Source organism: Cannabis sativa, chromosome 3 (assembly GCF_029168945.1).
Source record: "Cannabis sativa cultivar Pink pepper isolate KNU-18-1 chromosome 3, ASM2916894v1, whole genome shotgun sequence".
Taxonomy (NCBI): Eukaryota; Viridiplantae; Streptophyta; class Magnoliopsida; order Rosales; family Cannabaceae; genus Cannabis; species Cannabis sativa.
The window spans coordinates 25724002-25733701 of record NC_083603.1 but is presented as its reverse complement, the minus strand read 5'-3'; the positions used below and the strand labels follow the sequence as shown (position 1 = coordinate 25733701).

Below are 9700 nucleotides of genomic sequence, written 5' to 3'. Positions count from 1 at the left end.
TATTCTAATTTCAGTTTTTTGCATGTCCTTCGTTTAATTTCAGTGCATAAAGAAGTTGATACAAAATAGTCTGAATCTGAAATAGTGAACACAACCACCAATGCTTCTTTTCTTTTCTTTCGCAAGTTAGCTAAAACTACATTATGTTATCCAATTTACGTAAAGTGAGAACTTTAAGTAAAACACAAACATTGAATATAAATCCTTCACTTAAAGCAATGGCGTCAAACTATTCGAGGTAATATATAAAATTATGTGAAACTACAGAAAATTGGGGACAAAAGAAAACAGAGACAAATGTAGGTGTTGAAACTTGAAACACAAGAAAGCCAAAGCTGGGTATTTTTTTTTTTTTTGTTTTCTTTTCTTTTCTTTTATATATGCCGTTATGTTAGTGTAAAGAACAGTCACATAAGCAACCAACACTAATAAATTGGCATTATCAACTATTCTCTTCTTTCCTTTTTCCACCACCATTTTCTAACCCATTTCTTTTAATTCTGCTGCAAATTACATGTCCAGTGATTCTTATCCTATGTATACATTAACATTACATGCAAATAAAACTTTTGCAGCTGTTGTTGACTTTTGATACATAATGAGAGGAAGATTCCGAATACAATCACCACCGACCGACCACTCTATATTCAATTCCAGAGTTGAAGATTCCAACATGAGCTATTTCCCAAAATCATATAGCTCAATATTTGACCACAGTCGAGAGGTGAACAGAACAGTTCAAAGTTAAGAAACATAAGGTGCAGCAGAAGTTGACATCTTGCGCGAACCAGACCCCTCAGGAGCACAGATCACTTTGTTTGACAGTCTTCGTCTGTACCGTTTGAGAACAGATGCCAGATTTTCTTTTCCCCTTGGGAAAGCCACATCACCGGCTGCTGTCCCTGTTCGGCCTTTTCGATAAGAGATTGCAAATTCAACATCCTTGATTGTGTCTAGAAGCACAACTGCGGTGGTGCATTTTCCCTTTGCAGGTTTTGCAGCTGGTGGCAACATTCCATTCGTGACAGGAGGGCTAAACCTCTGTTGTGCTGATGCTGGTATGTGGAGGCAGAAGCAAGGGGTCATTGGCGTTCGAGGCTTCGAAAAAGCCACATCAATGATCCCCTGTTGATGAAAAATGTAAGTTCAGATTGCTAAGAATGCATTATCCACATTTCAAAGATAATAAAAACTAGTACATAAATAGGTCAGAAATGCAACAGGAAATCTTTCAGCATAAACGGAAGAATGATATTTAACTATTCATTGTGGAATTGGAAATGTATTGTGAAAAACAATAACTACTTTCATGGTAGAGAAATTATCACCAATAAATCGTAGAGTTCATGGTATTGCGAATTTACATTGTATAAAGTACGGGATTCAATATTTACCTGAAGGCGATTGAGTACATAAGTGTATTTCCCCCATAGCTCTGGCCGGCTTTCCATAAGGGAGAGATCGAGAACTCGATGGATGCACCAGACCCCAAAGCTTACTACCAAATCAGATTTCCAAACACAGTCTTCCCCACAATGTGGGACAGAGGATAATGTGGAATGGGGATAACTTGAATCCATGTTCTTGAGAGAAGAATATTTCCTCTCAGGAAATGAGTACTGATTCTCACCCATGTGAGTCCCAAAATTCGTATCTTTGGTCTCAGCATCGTAAAGAAATTTCTCTCTTGCAGCCACACGAACAATAAGATCCTCATCAACCCCATCATTCTGTCTAAACAACCAGTCAGAACCTTCCAGTTTCAGAAGCTTTACAATGCAATGTCTGAAAGACTGAAGAAGCTTAGCCTCTGCATTTGCAAAGGAAGCAGCATCTTGATTTACAGTACCCATTCTACTTCCAGCTCCATTATCAACAATACGATTGGTATCAGCTACGCCAAATTGTTCAAAAGGCTGCCTAGACCAGAGGGACCCAGTATCATAACTAGTATTTAGTGGTGATGACAGAGCACCCCCGTAGACATTTGATGGAGACAGTTCATCAAATGCTAAAGGAGCTCCTGTCCTCACTCCAGTGTTTGCAAACTGGGATTGTTCATAACCCGTTCTGCCAAGTGATGATCCAAACCCACTGAGACTTTGCTGCCACTGAGGAATCTTATCAGAGGCATGCAGATCCCGATGAATGTCAGGCAAACTATGATATTTCTTCGTATTGGCTGAGTTTACCACATTCTCAGCAGTACCAGTAAGTCCAGGAGAATAGTATGGGCGTTCAGTCTGCAGTGAACTATTTCGAGATGCTAGTAGATTCTGCAAATTGGAGGCCTGACTGGTACTTAACCCATTTTGTAATTTCTGCCCCATAGCAAATGAAAATGAATCTCTGTGGTTTCCAGAACCAATTGCAGAGGATTTAAAGGCTGGTGACTGCAATTGACCATTCAAGTGATCAGAACTTCTTTCCTTTCCCAATCGATTGACATAAGATGCAAACTGATAACCATGCACTGTAGCTGGTTGATAATCTCCCCAACTCTCAGACGATGGTAGGTTGCGCACGCTTAAAAATCGTCTCTCACTAGAATCAAGAGCATTACGGCTATTTTGCACATAGTTATCCAGCATTTGCATGTGGTTGGTCCCTGATGGGAACTGTCCCCTCTGCGCCCCCCCATATTGTGAATCTAAATTGCTTTGCACCCTCTGCTGTTTGGGAGAGTCATACAAACTCGAGTTAGTTATAGGATCAGATCCTCTAACCAATGGAAAGTATCCAGAAATGTCTTTTGTAGTGGTATCCACATTCAAGGAGGAAGAGGCAGCCTTTGTATTATCCATCCCAAATAACACATCCAGCTTTTTCGCCCTAGCTTCTTGTGTTGCTTGCCCATGATAATCATATAGTTGTCCCCAAAACTCGTCAAGTACTGCGGCTAGCTGACGCCTTGCAGCACGACCCAGTCCTGCAAGTCTTGAAAGACTTCCAGCACCATTTCCCCCATCATCACTCTTTCCACTGAGACTCCTAAATGATCCTGGACCCTCAGATTGCGTAGATGGTGTCCCAGGAACCCCTTTGGATAATTCTTCGGTCTCCCAAGTGTCTCCCTCGTCATCATCTTTATCAGCTTGTACATCTACTTCAACTCCAACAATCTTTTCAACAGGGTCCTTTGTACCTGATCTTAATTCATTGTTCTTAATTACTGTGATATTTGAAACTTCACTCACTACAGTCGAGACAGCAACTGTCTCTGCTACTGGTGAAGACTCCTTTATATCGAACACTGAAGAGCTAGAATACGCATTAATAGAACTATTATCCTCTACAGTGCTCAATTGAATATCCTGATCAGGCTCCATGATATTCTCAGGTAAATTAAAATCAAAACTCTCACCAGTTCTATCAGATCGACTATCCAAAGCCTTCCCTAAGACTGGTGAGGGCTCTTGTTTCTCAACATGTGCCTCTCCATGATATCTGCTCTTGGTTATGTCAATATCCTCTTTGTTTGTAAATGAATCAGGTTTAACCTTCATTAAATCCCAGTTCAACACCGGAGCACCAAAATCAGTAGCAGATTTCAATGGTGTAGCAGCCAGCCAGAGCATCAAACAAAATGTTGCACAAGCAATGAACAGGAGAACTGCATAGGAAGCTGACATACTACATCCCACATTCCACAAACTAACTACCCAATCGCTATTCCCAAACACCATTTCCACGACAAAAACAATCTTCAAGCCAAGCATCCCAATAAATGTTACAAGGGATAGAAACTCAAACATCTGAGAAATTTTGTGGACCCCCATTATCGGGCTTGATGTTGCAATCCTGAATAGGGGTATCACAGAAGATGGAAGCAGCAAAGCTACTAAAACCTGAGTGAATATAAGCAATTGATACATCCCTTCAGCCCCTGAGCTCCAAACACAATAAAGAGCTGGGATTACAGCAACAATTCTGATTGTAGCACAATGCAGCCAGCCCGGAATCTCTAGCTTCAAGAATTCATGCAACACAGCTTGACCACCCACGCTCCAAGTCAATGCTGTGATTTGATTTGATACAAACAGAACCAATAGAAAAGCAATTGGTGCTATTGGACCTTTAAAAACCTGTATTGAGTTAGAAAGATTTTTAAAGGAGTTCATTAAAATTGTCAAGTTTTAACATGAAAAGATCCTGATGGAAAAAAATCCAGACCTGCTCAACTAGCGACAATGCTTCGTTGAAGGTAAGCAAATCGAGGCCTGAGCTGTAGAAACCACGTGCAGCTGAGTTCATCAGCACATAATTCACCACATAAATGCCACTGAAGATACATAGGATGGCAAAAAAATGGTTGTGACACAAGGCATCCTTAGAAACATTTGACGGTCCTTGATGGTGCTGTGAAAATAAGGCGAGTGAGCATAATAATTTTCATGTATCCAACATAAATTGTGGGGCAAAAAGAACAAATTTCTGTAACTCAGATCTAATATGTCGAGACAAATTCAAAACATATTATCATAACTCAATCACATTTTTTTTATATTTTTTCAAGGTTAAATTTTTGTGGATCAAGGAATCACACATGTACACACAAACTTCACACATTCTTATGTGAAGAAAAATTAACCAATTGTATTCATTTAAAATGGGTCCCACTTGTTAAAAGTCAATTGTCACGAAAGTGTGTCGAGTTTGTGTGAGTGTACACATCATTACTCATTTTTAATAATAGAAAGCTCTGTACATAAAGAAACGGTGTGAATAAGGTGAAAGGCAGGTATAACTTGACATGATAATCAACATAAAATTTTAGAGGCTATGAATTTTCCCACCAATAGCTTCCACCTTCAAAAACAACTCCTCTCCTATGATGATATCATGCATTGCATCATTGGCAAGAAACAATCAAAGCTCCAAGAAAGGGTGAAATTTACATGTATAAAGACCCAAACAAGGGTGAAAATAAAACATAAGCTAGTAATTTATACACCCAAAGTAAATTCCACATTATGATGCACAATAACACATGCAAAAGAAAAGAGAAAATCAGGTCAAACATCCTTTCATTGAAAAGATTCTGAAACTGAACCTAATAACGACACGAAGTACAAGAGACGTGGACACTGAGTCACCGACAAGAAGTTATCAACCCTAACAACAATTGACATACATAAAAGGCATCTACATGTGCATAGCAAAGCTTATTTTGCAGAATATTATCCACTTGTGTCCGACACAGATAAATACCTGTACAATAGAAGAATGAAGGTAGAAATTGTGAGGCATTATACTTGCTCCAAGAAGACTCATTAAAGCAAATGCACTTTCCCCACTTAATTTTATGGGCACACTCATTGAAAGAGTCATTTCCGGATGATTGACAAGTACTCCAAAAGCTGACGAAAGCAATATGAGGCCTGCTACATATATGCACAAGAATTTTACCTTGCAATTCTCCTGAAAATGGAAGGAAACAGAAAAAATTTGTAGACAATAGCGAAAAATGTTATTATAACATAAATGTGCACTGACCATAAATATCCTTACCAGCAGGGTAGAAAAAAGAGGAAATAAAACAGCATCAATGGCAGTCAAAAAGACACAAGTGAACAAGTCCCACTCAAACAGATGATTGAGTCCATGTGCAATGCCCAAGACCTAGTAAAAGTAGAACAATCATACATCAAAGATTAAAAGTAAATGAGTAATTACATAAGTACTACAAATTACAGATGCTATTAGAATTCTACCATAATTTAAAGGTGAAAAGAGAGTGAGACAATGATAGAGCACATCATCAATACATTAGTTATCAAGGACATAATTACCATGGTGAGGTCCAACAATATCATAGACAGCTCTGTTTGTACTCCTAAGAATAAGCATGTCCACTTGTCGTATTCAACACTGCATATCTGTTGACATAATAAGGTTAAAAACTGTCCAAGCATATTTATCCAGTTGATACAGAGAGAGTGCTCACCGACTCCTCAACCAGTCCACTGTATAGTGGACCAATTAAACAAATGAAACTAAATAAGATAGATAAGCTTAAGCTTCACAATAGACAACCCATTATTGTACAATCTTCACAATAATAGCAAAATCAGCTGGTCAATTTATCCTCCCCAATCTAATACACCTGATAGTTATATCTTTAATAAAGATTCAGTAGACATAAACAATACCTGAGCAAGATCCCTTCCAGTAACCACACCAATTCGAGCTGACAGGTACTGACATAAAATAGCAGCCAAATTAAAAACAAGCATCAATGCTAACAGATCGTACCCAAAACGAGCGCCACCTTCAATGGTTGCAGCCCACTTTCCAGGATCAACATATCCAATAGAAATCAGAAGAGCAGGTACAGCAAAAGGAGCTAAGCGATGAACAAAAGTTTCCATATTTACTGACACTTAAACCAACACAAAACAACCCGTACAATATAATACTTGACTCGCACTTTCAAAAAGGACCCTCCTTAGTAAGAAGCTAAGTCTCATAAGTCTTTTAAACGTGCTTCCAACGAACACAGCACCAGTGACTATTATGACCAATTGAAATAAATCAGTTAAGAAAAAGGTGCTAGTCCATTTCCCTTGGAGAAAATAACAAGCATACCAGCATACCAGCAATGACCAAACAGAGCGATTACACAGGCTGTTGCAACACAGCTGCTCGGACCAAACCTACTAGATTTTCTTCATAACAGTCACCACAACAACTGTAGACACTAGCTGTGATCATCAGATACCAATCTGATAATCTCAATCAATCCCACTTCAATGCAGTTGTACAGTAACTTTGAAGCACCAACTGACTTTTTATTCATCTCCTCAACATAATTACTATATGTCAACAACTTGAATTGCAGAGAACAGCCGAAACTCTGCTCTTTTACTGAATCTATTCCACAGAAACAACCACAATTAAAGGACACGATTTGTCCCAGCTTTATTGCCAATCCTGATTCAATACATTCCATCAGTTACATACCAAAAACAAACAAAGTAAACCAAAAAAACGTAGAAGTTAATTAGTGTTTAATAAGGCAAAGACACACAGGTTAGGTCTTAAAACCATTTAATATTGAAGAAACATCACAAAGTCAAACTTCATAGAAGTAAAGCCAAAGTCTATTAAAAAAAAATAATAAGGAAACGAAGCAGCATGATGAACGTATTGTTATCAATCAATAACTATAAAAATGTTGACTACTCATGAGCTTCACCAAGAACATCAATTCGTGAGTTTAACAAAAAAAACCTTTAGCCAATTAACCAGGCAGAATTTCGGAAACTTCAAGTATTCTTATCTAGCTGAAATGAAACAATATACTTGAACAGCAAACCTAGCACAAATATCCCTCACATCTATCATAACAGTGATCTAATATGCAGCATATTGAATTTAAACCAAACTGATCCCACATCAGATCTTCAAACAAACTCAACAAATAGCAGAAAACAAGATGACAAATGTTTCAAAGAAAAAAAAGCAGAATAACCAAGATTTAAAATTGCATAAGAAGATAAAAAAACTCAAACCCAAAAAAGGGTGTAATCCAAAACCAGAATACAAAATCTCAAAAATCCAGCTTCCATGGATCTCATCTGGCGCAACCTCAAGAAGAGTATAAACCCCAAAAAACCCATTAGCACAACTTCCAAAATATGTTGACAGTTCAATCAAATCAATTACTACCAGAAAAACAAGAAACAGGGTATTGCCTCCGTACAGAAGAACCCACTCGTGAGTTAGGGTTTTCGGAAAAGAAAATTAAATGAAAAAAATAAAAAATAAAAAATAAAAAATGTTTAGCCTACCTTGTAAAGTTGTTTCCTTTTTAATCTTAATTTTCGTCTCTGCCAATCTCTATCTCAGTTGTCCTTACAGAGGCAGGAGTAGTACTAGTAGGAGTAGATCTCAGTAAAAGCTTTAAAGACAGCACAAAGTGTTAAACTCAAACATATCTAGATAGAGAAAACAAGGACGCTCAATTTTCCGGGTAGAGAGAGAAAGTGAGAGAGAAAGCGAGAGAAAATGTGTAAAAGAGCCAATTATGGGAGGACTTGCAAAGCCATCTTGAAGAGAGAGAAAGAGAGTGAAGTTATAATTATAAAAATAGTTTCAGAAAAATGTAACCAAAAAATAATAATAAAAACTCCAAAAAGGACAAGTTTTTTCTCTCTTACTTTATTTATTAAGATGCTTTCTTTATTTTATTTTAAAAAATATATATCAAATATTGAAACGTTATATCTTAATTTGTTTAGTAGTTTCCTTGAACAACAAAAATAAAATGTAATCTAATAATGGACATGTTATTGAGAGAAAGAAATTAATTGCATTAAATTTTGTATCATTGACCCTTTAACGAAAACAAAAAAATTAGTATCATTGCAATTTTTTTTTTTTTTGATATAAACAAAATATTTTTTTTTTCAGTTGATGAATTAATCTAGTCCATATAATATAAAAATAAAAATTAATTCTAATTAAATAAAAAAATTAATCGTAAAAATTCAAATTGTTCTAATATTACCTATTCATGGTAATTTCCATTAAAAGTGCACTCGTATATACATATATCTACATAGACAAAGCAACACACATACAATAACAAAAAATTATCAAAAATAAACTAAAAAAATTTATACCATAAAAAATACACATGAATAAAAAAAATAACTAAAAAATAAATATTTTGCAAAAAAATGTTCTAAAAACTACTTAAAATAGCATAAAATAACAAAATAAACGCACATATATAACAAAAAAAATTGTCTAAAATAAACTAAAAATATACACTATTAAAAAAATATACATAGAATAAATAACAACTGTACAATAAAAAAACACCTAAAAACAATAAAAAATAACTATAAAATAACAATAAAGTTTTAAAAAGATAGTTATAAATTCAAAAGAAAAATAACAAGATATCAACCTCGTTGAAATATGCAAATTATTTAACATCTTAAAAAATACTACGTTTATTAATCACGTAAGAGAGAGGTATATATAGGAGGAATGCTACTAATTTTTTTATAAGAGAGAGAAAAAGAGAAAGAGTGTTAAAAAAATGTGAGAAAAAGTGTGAAAGTAAATGTTAAAAAAATTAATTAAGATTCTTTTATAAAATGTGAGTAATTAAAAATAAATAGTATAAAGTAGTTTGAGTGATAAGAAAATGTATGGAATAACTATTTGTATTTTCTAAAATATAATAATAAAACAAAAAAAAAATAGAGTGAAAATGCGTTTAAATAAAAAATAAAAAAAAGAGATATGAAAATTACACTTATTATATATATATATATATATAAGAAAAAATAGTGTGAGAAAAAAAAGTTAAAAGAGAAAAGAGGAAAAAAAATGAAAAGGAGAAAAAGAGAAAAAAAAAAAAGTCAGCTCGCTATAAGAAGAAGAAGAAGACAAAGAAAGAGAAAAAAACTCTTAAGGCTGATTCTTTATTGAGCTTAACTCTTAAGGCTAGGTATTTCCCAAACTCTTCTATTCTTGATGCTAAAGTTGGTCATAACCCTTCCTTTTCTTGGAGAAGTATCCTTTGGGGTAGGGATTTGTTGGTATCTGGTCTGGTATGGAAAGTGGGTAATGGGGAGACTATTGACACCTTAAAAGATCATTGGATTCCTAATTCTAGATATAAGCAGACCTTTTGTGATCTGGACCATCAGCAGTCGAAACTATCTTACTTTATTGATCCTTT

At 35.4% G+C, this 9700-nt stretch overlaps 1 protein-coding gene across 3 annotated transcripts; it reads right to left on the bottom strand.

The window, feature by feature from the left end:
• Positions 1–219: 219 nt before the first annotated feature.
• Positions 220–8118, bottom strand: LOC115709621 (ethylene-insensitive protein 2.1). 3 transcript variants are annotated; one of them, XM_030637759.2, is made up of 8 exons: positions 7794–8118; positions 6153–6933; positions 5793–5879; positions 5512–5622; positions 5212–5421; positions 4174–4359; positions 1395–4085; positions 220–1125 (listed from the first exon to the last, which is right to left on the bottom strand). In XM_030637759.2, the coding sequence occupies exons 2-8, from the start codon at positions 6369–6371 to the stop codon at positions 745–747; spliced, it is 3885 nt and encodes a 1294-aa protein (XP_030493619.1). In that variant the 5' UTR covers positions 6372–6933; positions 7794–8118; the 3' UTR covers positions 220–744. The 3 variants fall into 3 exon arrangements, with proteins under 3 accessions (XP_030493619.1, XP_030493622.1, XP_030493620.1); XM_030637762.2 differs by having other exon boundaries at positions 6256–6933; positions 7794–8108; XM_030637760.2 differs by lacking the exon at positions 7794–8118 and adding an exon at positions 7672–7781.
• Positions 8119–9700: the final 1582 nt, after the last annotated feature.

What these genes read in the sequence shown, in the direction of transcription:
- LOC115709621 (XM_030637759.2), bottom strand. Translation starts at nt 6,371, where the DNA reads ATGGAAACTTTTGTTCATCGCTTAGCTCCTTTTGCTGTACCTGCTCTT. An exon ending in TTCATTCTTCTATTGTACAG is followed by an intron (nt 4,360 to 5,211) that starts GTATTTATCTGT and finishes TTATTTTCACAG; the next exon opens with CACCATCAAGGACCGTCAAA. An exon ending in ATGTACTCAATCGCCTTCAG is followed by an intron (nt 1,126 to 1,394) that starts GTAAATATTGAA and finishes TTTCATCAACAG; the next exon opens with GGGATCATTGATGTGGCTTT.